Source organism: Bactrocera latifrons, unplaced genomic scaffold (genome assembly GCF_001853355.1).
Source record: "Bactrocera latifrons isolate USDA-ARS-PBARC rearing strain unplaced genomic scaffold, ASM185335v1 scaffold_30, whole genome shotgun sequence".
Classification (NCBI taxonomy): Eukaryota; Metazoa; Arthropoda; class Insecta; order Diptera; family Tephritidae; genus Bactrocera; species Bactrocera latifrons.
The window spans coordinates 1,603,697-1,623,026 of record NW_017536630.1 but is presented as its reverse complement, the minus strand read 5'-3'; the positions used below and the strand labels follow the sequence as shown (position 1 = coordinate 1,623,026).

At 35.0% G+C, this 19,330-nt stretch overlaps 1 protein-coding gene across 1 annotated transcript in view; it reads left to right on the top strand.

Moving 5' to 3' along the window:
- The window catches only part of LOC108970517 (zinc finger protein Elbow), a gene marked incomplete at its 5' end in the record, with an annotated part of 99,396 nt that extends 80,750 nt beyond the window's left edge, over positions 1–18,646 (top strand). The window contains one exon of the mRNA XM_018935958.1: positions 16,439–18,646. Within this exon, the coding sequence (XP_018791503.1) occupies positions 16,439–18,028 (1,590 nt within the window). The remainder of the gene's footprint in view (positions 1–16,438) is intronic.
- Positions 18,647–19,330: the final 684 nt, after the last annotated feature.

The following is a 19,330-nucleotide window of genomic DNA, read 5'->3' as shown; positions in this document are numbered from 1 at the left end:
GCCACTCCCACGTGAATGGCGATCAGAAAACTTTCCTCACTTGCGTGAACTTCTACACATGACTCCTTAATAACGTTGGCGCGGCGATCACACAAACTGTCGGTCGCTGCAGTGCAGACTCAGAATTAGCTTGCATCAACATTAATAACGTTGGCGCGGCGATCACACAAACTGTCGGTCGCTGCAGTGCAGACTCAGACGACTAGTTAGCTATGTATATTATTGCATATCATTCCAGATTCTATATATATCCGCTATCGAGTCACTATTTTTCTACATTTTTTTTTTCGCTGCTCTCTTTAAATGTAGGTTAGGTTATGTTGTGTATGGTAGGTCAATAAGCCACGCATAGACCAGTTTAGTCCTTTCCGACTCCAGATAGAGTTCAATTGCTAAGTCCAAGTGGAGTAGCCATCCTTTAGCATGCCTGAGCTTGACGCAAATTTAAAGAAAATATGCGACCTCACTATCTATATCTGCTCCAGTGCATCATACCTTGGGGGCCTCAAATGCTTACGTAGTCTTACCATTGCGGGACAAGTGCAGAAGATTTGAAAAATAAAAACAAAAATTGGGAGCTATATTCGACGTAAGTAAATAAGCGGGTATGCCTTTAAATTGGTATAAATTCCATAAAACAAAAAATATTTGATTTATGTTCAAACTAGTATCTGAATGAAGCTTTTTTCAATAAGAAACCTGGTAGCCTCAGGCATCGCCTTTTCAGATTTTCAAGGAAAAATTAGAAGTTAATTCTGTTTATAAAAAGCTAAATTACAAAATCTTTCGATCAGCGGTTTTCCGGGTTTCAAAAAACAAAAAAAAAACAAAAAAAACACCAGAATAAATTTCATTGAAATCTGCCGAGCGATTGTCGAGCTACAGTGGTCACTAGCACAAAAACATAGCTTTGGAAAAACGCTTTTGAAATTTTACACGAACATTACAAGTAATCTGATAACCTTTTGCTTACTGTCGAAAAACTTGAAAATTATTTCTACTGATTTTTAGGCTAACTCTTATTCACCCAAATCCTATATATAATCTAATAAATTAAAATAAAACTTATTTTCGTCAATTTTAAAAACTTAAAATTTTAAATTAAATGTAAGGCAAGAATGCTGCTCAAAATCGTTACATAAATGTTTTTTTAAGAGGTTTACACGAAACTGGCATCGTTTATGATTTTAAAATTTTAACATTTTCTTTTACTAATATTTTGGCTTAATTGTAAGGTATTGGTTAAAATAATCTTCATAAAAAAACTAACTATATATTTCGATTTGGTATGATTTGCATAGTAAACTTAACCCACAACTCAAAAAACTTAAAATTTAGTGACCTTGACCTTGCAAGATAGAAAAGGCTTATCCCCAATTAAACGAGACAAACAGCTGAGCAATTATCACCTCATCGTTAGAGCATCAACAGTTGCAATGCCATTGAAATATGAATTTTATCACTTTGGTAGAATGCTAAGTTTAATTACAAAGAGGATTTCCAAAAATATGTAAAAACCGGTATACATAAATCTTTGGTAAAACTGATAACAAATGGCGCAAACGTAACTATACCTTTTGCGGGGACAAAATAATTGACTACATTGGTGATTCATTCACCAAACTGAATCTCCTCAGGGCATGTTCTTAAAACTGAATCAGCTGTTACGGACATCTTTTTTTTAAACAGGGAAAAATCCTTCTAAAAATATGTCCTGCACAAATCATCCTTAAACTTTTTTGAAAGTGGCTATTTATTTTATCAATTCCTTTAAACTAGAACATTTTATAAATAAGTGCCACTTGATTTTTTTTAACAGTTTGGTATCCTTATTCACCAATATTTACAATTTGAAGCTTTATTCTTCATTTTCAGCTTGATACCATTGAATATGGCTATACTTTATTATATTATAATTTTTTAAGAAAAATGTAGTGAAATTTTGAAACATATCCCTTCTTAAAAATATTTCCTATCATAAGCTTTCTAAAACTTATTACTTTGATCTACATATCTTTAAACCGTTTATCTTACCGATCTACTAGTGTGAAAATTCTTCAATATAAGACAAAATAGCGAGAGACAGAGCTATAAGAGAAATTCAGATTTTGATCTCGGAAAGTATTATAAGTATTTTTTCAAAGCTGTGAGAATAATCTTATAGATATAAAAAGTTCGAGGTATTGATCAAACAAAAACCCATCGATTGAAAGTGCGAAATACCACATTCCCGTGCTCACTCAAACGCCCAACGGTGTTCCATTGGCTTGCATTTCATGTGCTCTTATCCTGTTGAGCTGAGTCATTCTCGTTTCCATCACCGAATGTTGTTGCAATAAGCTGTCAGTTAAAAATGGAAGATTGTTGGTCAATTTGTTAGCTAGCAACTTTTAACAAGTTGTTTTGTCATTGCAAATGTTTTCGTTTATTTTTCATTTCGACCGCCGACGAATTATTTCTCAAGTGAATATCTTCGCACGTCAAATTTACTGAGTAACTGACAGTTTATAACGCTGACGTTTTGATGTTGGCGGCAGCTTTGTTAGTAGATACAAACAAAAATAATAGAAATTATGATAATACCAACAACATACTAACATATAGTAATGAATATTATGCGCAATCCTTTGTATATATTTATTCAATACTAGAAAATTCATAGGCAAAACAAAATGCCAACAACAAATAAACTATACTTGAAAAAATTGCACTCCGTTTATGTTTTACGCTTTATCGGTCAGTGCACGCAGTTTTCTGCCTGCTGTCAATATGAGTGATGAAGTGACACATCGAAAAGAAACGCGCCGTCAAAACAGCAAAATGTTAAAATAGCGCTCCGATTCAACAAAAAGCACTGCGTTGCTTTTACGGCTCTGCACTTTGACACTTTTGACATGTGGAAACGTTATGCAAATACTTATGGCAAATTGAATGACAACTGAAGTGGTTAATTGGATTGAATTTCAGTAGAAACGTTGAAGTAAAGTCAACTATCTACCGCAAGCAATATACATACCTACATAGATACATATATAAAACAAGCAATGGCGTAAAAACTAGTTGATTTTAATGCTGAAATAGTGCTGTCAATTTGACAGCTCGACTCAATATGTCTGGTTAGCAAGAAACCCGTACAATCTGCGTTTCTGTCAATAACGATTTCTTTTACAAAGCATGTCCGGTCAATCTAACATTAATTGGAAAACTCACAGTATTATACCACTCAATTGTTGAAAATGCCTCAGTTAGATTAAAACTTTCGTACTAGAAAGTTCTAACAGTTCCTTGGCGATTCTGGAACTAGATACTCTATTGAATTGATAATTTCGCTTTAAGCTGCTATCTAAAACTTGACTTAAATATTTAGAAGTTTTAAGTTTTAGGGACTCAATGAAGTATGTTATACCAAGTCTCTGACAAAGTAAAGCTTTGACGTCCCGTACGATGTTGACTTTAGCTTGTATTAAATACAGTCGTTTGTATGTAGGTCTATATACTACTGTGGGCACAAATAGCAAGACTTTTTAATTTTAATTTCGCTTGAAAACCCATTAGTCAGAGCTTTTTATTTTAGGTTGGTATGACTGAGAGTTATAACTGGCAGTGTTAGAATATCGGAAAGATCAGTGAAGCCCATTTTGAAGAATCATTAGGATTGAAGAAAGTAAAAGTACGGTTGGTTTCAAATAACAATTTTTTTTTTTTTTTTTTTGTTTTTTGAAAACAGAGCGTCGTGTTAACTACTTTAACATAATGCTTGCCGACTACAAGGATATCATGAAACGTAGTATTCGCGATGAGTCTTGGTTACATGCATACATACATAACGACTCGGAAATTGATGATCAATCGGCCGAATATCGTGGCAGGAGTGAGCCGAAACCGAAAACACGTCAAAGCAGGTTTAAAATCAAGGTTATGTTGACGTTTTCTCCAATTATCGAGGTGTGGTGCACTCCGAATTCCTTCCGACCGACCAAACTATTAACAAGGAATACTAATTGAGTGTTATGCGTCGTTTACGCAAAGCTATTCGTAAAAAAATATACCGTCATGTAGTGTATTAATTTTTTGTGAGTTTTTCGCCAAATTTTCAAGCAGTATCTTGCCAGCGTGTTCACCTGGTTTAGCTCAATGCGACTTCTAACGATTCAGAAAACTCAAATGGAGAAACCATTTTTGAATCATTTGGCGTAAACGTGAATTCATATGCGCATTTAATGGCATTCCGGAAATTGACTTTAAAAACTGTTCGCGGATTGGAGAAACGTTGTCACAAGTGTATTGTTGCCATAGGGGATTACTTTGAGAAGGACGACATAGATTTTGAAGAATAAATTACATAAGAACTCAAGGAAAAAAGTCTTACTATTTGCTCATAGTAGTACGCCATGACAGCGAGCCAGTATAACTTAACGTAACCTAAAGCAGGGTTCTGCATCAATAAAAAAGAAAAGTGCTTGGTCTGACCGAAAAATTCCTCTGACAAAAAATTTCTATTCATAAATAGATTTTGACCTTAACTCAAATACTAACATTCATAACATTGTTTTCAAAATGAGGTTACCTCTGACTTTTTTAAAAAGCAAAAAGTAAATTTCGCCTTGGGAAAAACCATGCAAAGCATGTTTCAGCAAGTATCACTGCAAGTTTAGCATGCTAAAAGATCAAGTACTGGTTTCTGCAAATGCAATGATCTGTGGGGAATGTTTTAGGCGGAATTTTTTTGGCATTCACATAGATCGATTCACTGATCGCCTCGAATATGATATAATAATCATGTAAAAACTGTGTGAACTTGGATAGTTATAAACATTTTAACCTGATTTTTTTTATATTTTCTATAATATTTTGTGTAAGGAATGAGATGAGAACAGTGCCGTAAAGTGTGTACGCTACTATTGATATGCCTTCAACCTTAATTGAATTAATATTCAATGTAGAAACCTGAAAGATATATTATATAATTCATTCGCAGAAACGTTTCCTGATATGGAAATACCTGTATAACATCATAAAATTCATGAAATATTAGTCCATCTATCTATTTTCGTTTACTGACACTGTCTGCTCCATAAAAAGCTCGAACAGCTAATAAAACTAATCATAAAATTTTAAGATTCAAACATATAAATAAACAACAATATTTAATCTGCACTTGTAAGGTTTTGTTTTTTTTTTTTTTGTTGTTTTTTCGAAGTCCTATGCAAAACACCGCCACCGAAAGCCTTACTTTCTTAGGACTAGTTGCTGCGAATGGATAAAAAGAAGATTAAGAAATGCAAAAAAGTGCTGATGCTGTCAGAACAGTGTGGGTGGTTGCCGGTTGGTGTGGGCGTTATATTATCGCAAAAAAATGGCTGCTATAAATATGAATTACAGGATAAGCATAAAAACGGAAATTGTGTCTTTAAATATCTGCAACGATATAAACAAGTCGCACACTCACAAGCTCGCTTTTATTCGGTGGGACTTGAAAGAGTAGCAGCGTTACTGCACACTTCTTTACATATACTCTTCCACACACACATATACACACATTTGAATGTGTAGAACACCCTTGAAGAAACGCCGAAGTTAACTCACACATGCCCTTGTCACCGCTATTTAAAGCGACCTCAAGGAGACGCGCCCATAAACTCCCTTTTTAAGCTCAGACGATAGCGCTTTTATGTATTCGGTTTTATTTTCGACGTTCCGCTGCCACAGTGCAAAAAACTGAGTTGGAATTATAGAATAACCGATAAAATCGCATTAAAAGAGTGAAATTGCAACGAACGTTGGCGGCTGTGTCAGGACCGTGCCGTGTGGGGTGGTGACCGTATGAAAAGCGAAAAACAATTTCACTCCTAAAAAAATAGAAATAAAATTATAAATACATGCACATAAATATATATGTATGCATGTGTATGAATATGTCGTAAAAAATGTTTTCATATTTTAACCGTCGCATAACCGGCGAGCGGATTACTAGTTGGGCGTTCTTTTTGCAGCGCTGTGTACGCGCTCACCGTCTCGTTTTTGCCTTGACTCTCGCAGACAAAATCGTTTATGGAAATTTAATGGCATTTATGATTTTGATTATGCCAAATATTTTTGCATAAATGCGCATGTTGGCTTGTATTTCTTCATTTTTATTATTATTGTATTTTCCAGCATTATTTCTTTATAGCGCGTCTCGTTCGCGCATCTATTTTTTATGCAAATGCATATGAAATTAAATTTGTTGCCAACACATATGAAAGTTTTCATATTATTTGTGAGAGTGTAACAAATTGGTATGGATTATCGTGGCGGGTGGATGCAGCGAAAGGGGTGTGAGAACTGTAGCTTTGTACAATTTCAGTATTCCATAACTCAATAAAAGTTATGTACATACAAATATATACATTTGTTTCTTAAACTCACAAATTTAGACCACACATTTCGTTGAACTTGTAAGGAAAAAGTTTCCCAAATATATATAATTAGATTGCCTTAAAAGTATTTTAAAGATTTTTTCTCTTTATATTACAATTTTACATATCCTAGTTGTAATTAATCCGTCAAAATGTTGAAAGTGGCGAATAGAATAAGCAACTTTTATAAACTAAATGGTTTAGCAATTCAACTATAGTCAGAGTAGAGGGGGATTATCATACATCAACTTGTAGCTTCTGCCGAACCTCTCGTATTGCATTCAACTTGACAACTTTTTCCAAGATTATTACAGAACCATTTTGTAATTACAAAACCATATCAACACGTTATTTTTGAAACTGCATCGTAACATAAGTTTTCTTGTTTTATTATTATTATAAAAGCAGCTGTCAGTGTTGCTCGTTTTTCATTCACAATAGATTAAAATTGGCCCTTTTTAACAAGCTGGCAACGAAAATGCAGCTAACTTTCTAAAATTTTGAGGATTAGTTTTGAGTTAGCAACGGAGTTATCTTCACTAATGCAGTTAATCCGGATTAATGCTGTCATCTGTTCATTTTTTGATTATTTCGTCAATAATCACTACATTTAGAGGAAGTGGGTGATCATCTTCTTCGATAAGTATTGTCCTTGCGGAGTTTAAAAAGCTCTTAAAAATTACTCGAGCTCTGTCGAATGAAATATTCCAATTATGAGATGCTAATATGTGGTTCAGATGTTTATCATTTAATGTACCCACAACCTTAAGCTTTAGTGGCGATAAGTCTGTATTGTCGATAAATTGTTATATCGAACGCATTCCGTAAAAGCTCTCTAAAATCAAATGGAAACACACTACTGACGCGTAGTTTCCAAAAGTGAACACCCACAAAATTTATATTTCTTCAAAAATGTTTATTTCTACGAAATTAAATTTATAATTCCATCAAAAAATATTCCGTTTTATTAGCAGGCATTACGTTAGTGAAGAAATAAATATTTATGCCCATCATTCACATATCATAACTAATTTTCAGTCAAAAGTGAAGTGCACGAAAATTTAGTATACGCATATATACAGGCTGTCCGCAGTGATATTTATAACTAAATTACTTTATTTGACAATTTAACCAGAAAAATATGAGTATACACGTATGTGATGAATTTCGCAAGCTTGTTTACGACCACGATTTAAGAATTTTTTATTACGGTCATTTTTCTTTTTTATGACGGCTGTCGCTGCAATCTACTACCATATCACACCATTTAATTTATAATAGTCCATTGTGTGCCGTAAAGAACGCAAATATACATACACACACACCTAAAAACATATATGTGTGATGTCTTATGGCAATCCTCACGAATCGGCTGAGTGTTCGCTTGACAGTGACTATTAGTTTCTTAGGCTGTTAAATTGGTTCCGTAGTTGAAAGGGTGGCGCGGTAGGCGTGCTAATGTTGCCATAGGTTATGAGAAAAATATATGCGACCCAGTAAATATATGAGTGGTACTCATGTGTGTCATATATCACACTCATCATAATTATTACATGTAGGCGCTTGAAAAATTTCGCCGCGTTAACTGTGTGATGCCCTGATAAGTTTTGTATAACCGGGTGTTCGCTCTATTTACGTCTCCAACTGCGCGCTGGATCTCTCAGCGGTTTTTATAATATGCTACCTATGAGTTATGAGTGTATTTGGCATATAACATCGTATAATTTATCGCAAGCTGCGAAATCGGTTTTATTGCAGCAGCTGGTTTTATGGCATCAACTTAAAAAGAAATTGAGAATTAAGCTGTAAAATATTGTAAACATATGTTTATATAAGTTTCGCTACGCTGGACAGACAGTCAGTCTGCATGAGTAACGAATTACCTAATAACATATTTAAAATGAGTCCAGTTTCTAAAATTTTCGTTAAGGAATAAGGTTAAAAATTTGATATAGACCAGAGATGAAGCCTTTAAAAGCGGCAAAACAGGTGTAGACTCATTGGAAAAGTAAGTGAGTTTAAGCAAAATGAAATAATTTATGAGCAACGTGAGGTTAAAATGTGGAAGGGTGGTCGGTTGTTTCAGCGCAAAACGGGTTTATTTCGACTTCCGGAGAAAGTATGACTAACTTAGAATCATTTAGTAGTATCTTTTTTGAGATTTTTTACGGAAAAATTTACTAAAGTATGTTTTACAACATCAAAAGGTATTGATTTCAACGAAGAAACAACTGTTTTTAGAACTAAGATATTTTGAGACGAGAATTTTTTATTAAACTTAATAGCAATGTTTCTATTGAAAGTTAGGTTATTCTTCCCACATTAATTCAACATAGGGAGAAAAAATAAATACTTTAAATCAAATAAAAAATACAGTATATTCTGGACATAAAACGTTTAATTTACTTCATATAGTCAGTTACTTTTTGAGATAGCGATTTGGAATTTAACTCACGACCTTTTCTTACCAAGAGGCTTCTCTGGTCTGTTGGAACCACTCATGTATTCTTACTAGAGCATATAGCTTGTAAACAAATGCTTTTATTAAAAATTTTTTCATTTAATGATATATTCTCAAGAAACTACATCATACAGTTCCAATACAGTTCCCATCCAAAATTAACGACCGGAATCAAGTGATTAAATGAAAAACTGTTTAATTTGAGGAAATATCTTCAAGTCATTTGGTATGAATTATTGGTAAGGCATCAGTTCAATATCCGTGTAAATTATTGTCATCGAACCGCTTTACAAAACTAATTTTCGGAATGAAATACTTGAACATAAAGCTTTTTTATTTGACGAAGTATCTTCAAATATACTATACAAGTATAGTTGCCACACAACTGACCTATCCAACTGAAGTCCTTGTCGGAAAAACTTATTTTGTTTGTCAGATATCGTCATTAAATTTTGTATAGATCACTATTCAAGGATACAATCTTCGAACAAGTTATTATGATCGAACTACTATAGCATACAGATATCATATAATTTGAACGATCGAAAACAAGTGTTTGTATTAAAAAATTTTACGTTTGAGTAGGTATCTCCAAGAAATTTATCAGAGATTGTTATTCAAAGCCGTACAAAGTCCTTTTTATATATTTTTATGCTATATGTAATGCACATGTGAAGGTTAATACAGCTTTAGTACAACCGAAGTTAAAGGTTTTTCTTGTTTGGTTTCAAAAATGATTACCCCTAATCTAATATGGAACTTTCTTAGTTTAAATGAGTGCGAAGAAAAGAGTTTGCTTTACAAAATGCTAAAAGCAGCCTTAATGATTACTGGCTTTATTTCATATTTGTAATTGGGAGCACATTATTATACATAAAATATTCGTTTTTCTCAATAAGCAATATATGGTACAGCCATATTACAGATTAAATGGAGGGATGGAGAAAATAAAGCTGGGAGGAAATATATACTCATTTGTGGCGGCATTTTATGGTGTTTTTACGAAAATTATGCAATTAATATTTATATTAAACTCCGTTTAGATGCGATAAACTTTTGTGATGTATAACATCTTGTTGATTTGTAGAAGATGGGCGCTTATATACTTATATTAACTTTCGTAACATATTTCATGTGGATATATTTGATATGATAATTGTGTACAAATTGGTATGAGGGTATATGTACATGTGAAATGAAAATCCATTTGATATTAGTATAAAACCTATTATCAATTAGTAGCAAGGCAGACTTACTAAAAAATAACATACATACGCATACATATATAAAAACACATACATACATATGTTTGCCCGTTTAAGGCAATTTTGTTTCGTGCCAATATCAGTCCTACATTTATGACCTAAATTGCATGCAATTTTGTAATTAAATTTATGATTGAATTTTACTGTTGCCTTTTATGAGCCTAATCGTTATGACGAGTTATTTATGAGTAATTACATACATACAAACAAAGCATTTCACAGCTTTGCACAAACGCACACAAATACACACACACACATATGTAAATATTTACATATATCAAATGTTGTATATTGTGTACATATTGTACCACTAATTGGTTTCCTGAAGTCTTCTGTGCACTTTCAATGCTCCGCGAATTCGAAAACGCTTATTAAAATTAGCCGAGCAATAACCTCATAAAATATTTTATTGGCGCTCACATCAACTATAGAAATTTACTACGCCTTGCAAAATCAGTGTCGGCAAGTTGCATTATAATACTTTGAAGTTGATACAGCAGTGGTGTTTATTTTTAGCCGCCTATAAATTTTATATGGACAATTGTTTAATTGGTTTCTGTCGAAATATCTAACATAGGGACTGTTAAAATTATCGAATAAAAAACTAAAAATACATCTGGAAATATACAGAAAGCTTTGGAAGTATTTTTTTTGGTTTTTTTTCCAGAGAGCGAATAAAATTATCAAAACATTGATTAAGTGCGATTGCGTTCAGGCGCTCCTGCATACCTTTTAAACCAGTCAACTGATACTCGAGATGGTACTGGGTGAAGCTTACCACCACATTTTCTCGCTCTTGTGCGCCATGTTGCTAGATCATAAAACTTAGTTCGCGGAAACTGTAAAGCGTTTTAAATTTAAACGTCTCTTAAAAATATTGTGGTCTGCAACGACCCACATGCACATATTTTCTAGCTTTCGCCAACAAAAGCGAAAGTGCAAAATCTTAACAGTACTTCATGATGTCTATTTGCACACGCTAATAGGCGAAAATGGGCACTAAAAGCAGGCCAAATAAGCGCGCAATCTTAAACAAGCAAAAATTTGTAGATTTTTATGAATATCCACAACATTCAACACTCTACAAGAATAATAGCGCCATAAATTAGCCAAAATAATATTGCGCGCCACCCAATGTGGCAAAGAACCGGCAGCGGCACAACCGCTAATGTGGCGGCAGCGCGTTTCTACGCCTCTAGCAATTGTGGGCAATAAAAATGTAAAAGCAAAAACAAAACGAAATTTGCAACACCAAAGACATTAAAGAAGAATTATATGCAGCAAATGAGATTTGCCAACGCGAAAGCTTATGAAACGCAATGAACACTCGTAAATATCTTATCTTTGTGGCGGCTGGCCTGCTGCAGATTGCATGCTACATCCCTAAGTATGAACAAATGTGCAAACAAATGTGGTAACATTAAAAATTTGCGCAAGCAAAAAACGCAAACCATAAATATATTATATAAAGCAAATAAATAAAAACCAAAATGTGAACAAAGCAAGAAATTCGAAATCGCCAAAGTGAGAAGGAGCAAAAAAGGAAACTAAAAAGACATTAACAAAATCATAAATTCTTATCGCATCTCACAGCCGTAGCGAAAACAACAAAGACAAGGAGCTTTCTTAGATGACAATGAATATTGCGTAAACCACATGACGATGACGGTAAGCAATTATATAAGAGCAATGAGCAGCACATTGCGGCAATTGCAAGCAGCATCAGCGGCAGTTTCTCATTGCTCTCTACCGATACATACACTGCGGTTCAACTGAATAGGTGCAGCGGTAGATTTGTTTCAGCAAAAAATTTAAGTAGAGGTGTTTTCTATTGCTCTCTTTATTTTGAACATAAAAATATAGTAATTATGAATCGGACAGACATTATGAGGCAAAATTCCATCGATGTCGATGGCTCCAAAAATATTTTTGCAGTTGTTACCCACCCTTTTTCCCTCTTTATACCTTGAACAGAGTATATTAAAGTCGTCAAGAAGCTTGTAATCCCCAGAAAGAAGCTTCAGAGCTCAAAAAAATATGAATATGCAAGGAGCGTTGAAAAGTAAACACGACTCATCTATATGTCGACTGCTGCATTAAAATCATCTATCTTTATCGATTTTCCAGTGAGAATTTCATGACATTTCATATACGGGAAGTGAAGTTATTGCGTTTTATGCGTCGAGTTTGTGTTATCTTGCGAAAATGAGCTTCGAACAAAGAGACAAACTTAAATTTTGTTTTAAAATTGGAAAAACTTTTACCAAAACGTTTCAACTGATGAAACAAGTTTATATCGATGATTGCCTATTCCGTAGCAGAGTGCACGAATGGTTTTAACATTTTCAAAGTGGTCGTGAGTGACGATCAATATGTGGAATAATCAAAATCCGAGATTACCGGAAATTCCATCAAAACTGTGCGTGAATTCATCAAAAATCAGCCGAAATCATCATTGAAATTCATGGATTTGGGCTTACAAAAGGTGTGTGTACGGTTTGTTCCGCAAAAATTTACTGACGACCGAAAATTGCTCTCATCGATCAACGCTTGTGATTAATAATTTGACCAAAAGTCACATCATATTTGCCGAAAAACCTATTTGTTCTGTTTTTCTTTTTCTGTTAAGTCCTATTTGCTTTGGAATGAACAAACGTCATAAAATATTAACGATAGATTCTTCCAATCCCAAATAGAATACTATTTGCACCACTTACTTGATTTTGGCTGATCACACAGTAAAACTAAAAATATTCCAACTTTTTCGAAATGAAGAACTCAAAAAATGTAAGAATTAAATTAAGTGTGTTAAACTATAATTAAAAAATATATATAATTCTGATTTAATATGCTAAAAATAAGCCAATGTTTTATGTGTTTTTTACAGCGTGTTAACATTAAATTTTCCTTTTATAATCAAAATTTTTTTTGAACCCTTTCTGTTGAGCGCCAGTGTTTACTTAGTAAGTATGTGTGTAGTTACGGTCATAAAAAGCATTCGTTGGTATTGGCAACACCGAAAACGTTAAAGTCATAAACATTTTGTTGACTTATTACTTACTGAGTTCACTTCCTCTGTTCACTTTTACCTCACACTAGTACGGATTCCTATATTAACCAGTCTCTTTACTTTTTATAGGCATCTTGTGTATTTTTCATTGCGCAACCATTTGTTGTATTACAATTGTCATTTAGCTAAATGACTTGAATTAAAGGAACGCACTCCTTGTCATCTAGTTTTCCTATTTTACTTCACGAGCGAGTACGCATATTCCTTTGTTTATATTTTATTTGCCACGTTTTCAGGATACAAATATGTCGATTAGCAAAGTCACGTTCTGTCACTTAAGATGCTGACTAGTAAAATAGAATTTACCCACTTTTCGTACCATATATGATGCGCAGTCTTGGTGCATAAAGGAACTATAATTGGTACTTACAAATATAATAAAAGGAAGTGCAATGTCTAAAAAATACTTAAATGCTATATACGTATAACACAAGTCACGTGAATTAGTATATATTAAGCTAAAACTTACATTTCTTTAAGTTGTTGTGTAGTTTTACCAAAAAGTAACGGTATTTTTAAGAAAAAAAATCAATAAAATGAACTGTAGTAAAATAATATATCAAGAAAACTTAAAAAACTCATTTCAAAACGACTTTTTGGCATATGTTAAATTAAAGTGTTCACACGAGCTAAGCGATACTCACAAGATAAGAAAAAATGTCTTAGAGTAAGCTTACTCTTATGCAGAATATATTATATAAGAAAACGTTGACATATTTCACTTACTGAATCTTTTCCTTTACAACCTATTGCACACGTTTTGAATACTCCAATTATGCGTTTTAAAGGATCCAGTTATGCCTTTATTTAATGCTTTACTTTTCATTAATTTACTACTTGTTTAACCTAAACAGGATATATTAAGTTTGCCACGAAATTTTTAATATACAAGAAAAATAAGTCGAATACCCTACAAAATACACATTTATAAATAATCAACGTCACGATCTAAAACCAATTAATCGTCTTTCTGTTCGTCTGCATATACGCGAATTAATTTCTCAGTTTTAAAGATATCAGGCAATTGCCTAACTTGACTATATTGCAAATCTTAACTCAGGGAGAGCAGTCAATTATTTTAGTCAATGCTATCGGAAATCTTTTTTGTGGCTTTGCGACTCGGAAGAGTTCATAGATCTATATTGGGTTAATTAGTTGGATTACATTTATTCAAAGTAGAAGAAAGTCATGCATTTAACATAAATACTCTAAAATTGTGCAAGTAGAGAAGATCAAATGTGACTCCCACAAAAGGTGAAAGTTTACTTAGTTTTCAGGCTTGATTAAATAAATATATGTATTGTTATTTACAATGCTCGCGAAATGTAACATTCAATGACTTTCAGAAATAATATTTGTTCTAAAGAAAACATATGCTAAATGAGCGTACCATCCCTACATTTTACTTTACTTGCTCCAATGTTTGGAACATAATCAGATTTCTAGATAACTTTTGTTGAAAAATATACAGCCTGGAGCAAATTATTTATATTGAAGAAAGTTATCTGGGTCTCTTCTCCACGAGTTACATAATTCAAGGGAAGGGCAACAACATTTTCGTCAATAGGCACAGGCAAATAGTTGGAATTTTTCTGTTCAGTCGTCAAAATTAATATGATTAGTGGTAAATGATTTCCACAAGATGCTGCTGCAAGTTCTAACATGCATGAAAACGAGAATCAAATCAATGAATGATCCTGTTAGGTTCTGTGGTTGAAATTAAGTGAATTCAATGGTGTACTGATAAATTAGTTATGATTGTTTGGTTGAAAGCCAATCTGTAGTGTTTTGTAAGGAGTACTATTGAAGAAATATGACCTTCTGTGCTGAAAACTGGAGCGAAATACTATTCGAACACTAAACACCATATAAGTTGCGTATTAATTAAGCCAAAATATTGATTGTCTGAAAAAAATTCTTATATTCTATTTGAAATAAAAGTTATTTTACTCCCAGAACCATCCTCTATAACAAAAAAATATCACATGAGGTTCAGCGCTTGCTCTAGAATTTAAAGTTTTCGTCCACGTTCGTTTTGTTGTTTTACTTTTATTTGGGTTTAGCAATATAATACAATTTTAAATTACGCATTTCAATTTGGTCACCCTGTATATGCAGCAAGTTGTTCTCGCATGTTTATTTTATGTCATTTTTGTTGCCGTCTTCAAACAAACCACAATGTGCAATTTTTATGTGGTTTTTATATGCTGTTAGTACGAACATATTCACACATACATACATACATACATAACAGTAAGTGAGTTTCCGACATTTACTTTCCGGCTTTATTGCTTCTTTGCTTATCTGATGCGAAAACGCATGCATTACGCATTAAAATGTTCCCCCTTTTGATCGTTTTTACAGTCTGGCGCGGTAACGATGTCTTGCCCATAAATATTTCAGTAGATATGCTTATGCGTGTATGTGTGTTGACGTCTTACAGCACTCGATTTACTTCCGTTTTTATTTAGTTTATCTTTAGAATTTATGTCGTTAATTTTTACGTCACTTGCAACTTGCTCATGGCGAAGTCTTTAACCTTACTTTTCCCACCCTGTGGCAATTAGTACCAAAAATGTTTTGGAACTTGAAGACGTTTTGTGCTTTAAGAAACATTGAAAACATTTGTGATAGACTGCATGGATATTGATTGCGCTTTGAGGATCTCTAGTATACTGCATAGTTTGGATCATTCCGGGCAGACTGTATAATATTGGAACATAGTATTTTTTTCGCAGAGTCAGCAACTGCTAAGACATTGAGTTATGTGTAACGCCAGTCGGACCCTCTAACCAAAGTAAGTTGAGCTATCAGAACTGGCCGCTGGAATAATAATTTGCTTGCTTGATAAACTTATACACCAACATTGATTTAGATATAAGTTTTTCAAGTATTATATGGTAGATCAGCTGATGGCCACGAGCTAGTGCTGTTTTTTTTTTCTTGTTTACTGTATATTTATTGTACATGGAATAAAAAAATATATATATCTATCAAGTATTATATGGCAGAGAGAGTTTCTGTACTCTCTATCGGATTTGTATCGCTTTGAATAAAAAAAATTTCATGCAACCTTTTTTGTTTCACTGAACTAGTAGCATCGGTCAGCTCTATTTCAGTAATTTACAACCTAATCTAAATTTCAATAATACTCAAACATAATATAATATATGTATTTAATTTAATTATGATAATTTTTATTAATTTGAGATTATTTTCTTCCTCTCTTTTTATCTCAATATAGCTGGACGCCAAGAGCAGCCCGTTAGCTTTGCTGGCGCAGACGTGCAGCGCAATCGGTGCGGATACAACCAATCCAAAACTGCTTGCTGCCAACATTGAGAAATCTACCAAATCGACATTGAAGTCCAGCGGTGCTGATGGACGTGATAAATCCTCACCAGTAAGCAGTCAGTCATCATCCGTATCAACCGGCTCCGTCGAACACATCAAGTCCAGCTTTAAGCCGTATGAGTCGAATAATAATTTAATCAACAACAATCACATGCGAGAGAGACTTGAAGCCGAAACGGAGCGCGCCACAAACTTGAGCACCAGTGCGTCGACGAACAGTTTAAATCTCATCGGCAATGGCGGCCGAGTGCGTACACCAAAGAGTAACGGCAGCGGTGGCATAATGCTATTGAATGGTCAACAGCATGCTGCACAACTGCAACAACAACGTTGTGACTCAAACCAAAGTGCCACCTCACAACGAGACTCGCCAGCGACCGGTATCAATGGTTTGCGCAAGAGTTCACCAATAGGTACCGCTAGCGCAGTTATGGATCTGCAGCAACGCATCAGTAATAGTAGTAGTCCACAGCAACGTGCATCCTCTAAAGAATCGGCAGCGTTAAGTCATGGTATTAGCAGCGCACAAATTAGTCCTAGCGCTGCGGCTGCGGCAGCTGCTGCCAGCCAATCACGTCTACAGTCTGCTACGGATTCAGCTATAGCGGCAGCCAAAGAGGCGAACTATGTGAAGGCGTTGCATGCTGCCGCCGTGGCTGCAGGTGTGCCCACAACGAGCGCGGGTTCGCTACCAGGCAGCACCGCTTACTATGCTGGCTATCCGAGTGGCAATCCGACGAGCGGCTTGTCATATCCCATGGACGTAATGACAGCTAGTGCGCTGATGTCACAACATCATCCAATGTTTAAGGCGGCCGCAATGCATCCCTACTTAAATTATGCTCGCCTGAAGGGCATCGATCCGGCCGCTTTAATGACACCAAACATCTGTCGTGATCCCTACTGCACCGGCTGTCCATCTTCTCCACATTTTCTCAACAAAGCCGCCGGCCAACCATGCCCGGCAGGTTGTCCACAATGCGAAAGCAACGCCGGCAAAGCATCGTCGTTGGGCGGAGGTGGTTCTTCGGCAGCCGCTGCAGTCGCCGCAGCAGCTGCTTCATCATATCATGCACAATTGGCTGCGCTGGCCGCCGCCTCACAAATGCCGTACGTCTGTTCGTGGATCAGCGCAGATGCGGCGTATTGTGGTAAGCGTTTCGGCACCTCCGATGAACTGTTCCAACACTTGCGTACGCATACCGCATCGCTGCCGGATTCAGTGCTGAGCGCTGCCGCAGCAGGCGGTATACCACCAACGCATCCACTGTTTCAACGCACCTACCCTACGCCACCATTGAGTCCACTGTCTGCCGCACGCTATCATCCCTACGGTAAACCCTCCATGCTGCCGCCACCGCTGGCATCGGCGGCCGGCGCTTTGGGTGGTCTACCCATGCCACCACATCCAGCGCTAGCGCAATACTTTGCGCCCTATTCTCTGTACGGACCGCCACGCATGGGCTCCTCCCATCCATAGTAGGAGGCTGCTAGCGGTAGAACGCGCGATGTCTACAGAACGCATTTGAAATAAAGAGCCAAGGTTTGCTGAATGAATACTACATATATTCTTAATATCTTCAGTCAATTTTGACATTTAATGTCCTCCCGCTGATAATCCCACGCTTACGGGGAAATTTTTTGTAAATGTAGGAGACGCGAGTCATGGGACGCGTAAAGTGCTAGTGATGTAAATTATTCTACGTGTGTTATGTACATAAATATGTATGCATATGAGATGTACATATGTATAAAATAAAGCATGCTGATATTGATTGTGCTGCATGCAATTATAATAAAATAATTAAAGTCGTAATTATCGTACTGGCAAAGAGCGTTTGCAATAAACAAAAGAAAAATTATTTATTTTATTAACTAAACTAATTGAAACTTTTATCAAAGTAAATAATAAATAAAGAATAAATTGTATGTATGTATAATCCAAATGTCAAATTGTAAGCAGAAGCAGCGTTGTTGTATATTTTAAATTGTAAACCACAAATGTAATAAAATTACAAATAAACATACTTTAAGATTCAATTAAGTCATCATCAAAGAAACAATAAAACCACGTCAAATATAAAATATTAAAAATAAACTGCACGTACTATTTCATTATTTAAATAGATCAAAGTAAGTATGAATCTCCAACATACGAATTAGTCAATGTTTTCCTTTTCAAGTTTCGAAAGGCACATGATAGAGTTTTAAGCTAGTTTTAAGAATTGCATTCTTCTATTCGTCTTTTAGGCTTAAAATTAAATTTTCGTAGCTGATATGCATTGTGACAAAAACGGAAATTGTAATTAATATTATATTATTTTCTAAAGTTGGTAGGACTGTTCTTAATTGAACGCGATTTGTCAACTAGTTTGTTTACAACAGCTGATTACGGTAATTCAAAACACAAGCCTGTCACTGGTACAAAGCCTTCAAAGACGTTCGAGAAATCGTTGAAGGCATGCTTCGTTCTGGACGATCTTCGACCTTTTTAACTGATGAAAATGTTAATAAAGTGAGCGTCAAGTAAGTGTTAGAGAGCTGGCAAGAGAGCTCGACATATCTTGCGAGTCCGTTCGAATGATTTTGGTTATCTTTAGGCATGCTTGATCGTGAAGATCATTATAACTGCCGATGAGACACGGGTATATGAGTCAACAATCGGAATGGAACCTGCTTTAAGTCGTTCGAAGCGATAAAATAAAATTCGTTGAAGGAGCTGAAGACCATCCCAAAAAGTGCTTACGAAAAGTGTTTCGAGGACTGAAAATCATTACCTTTG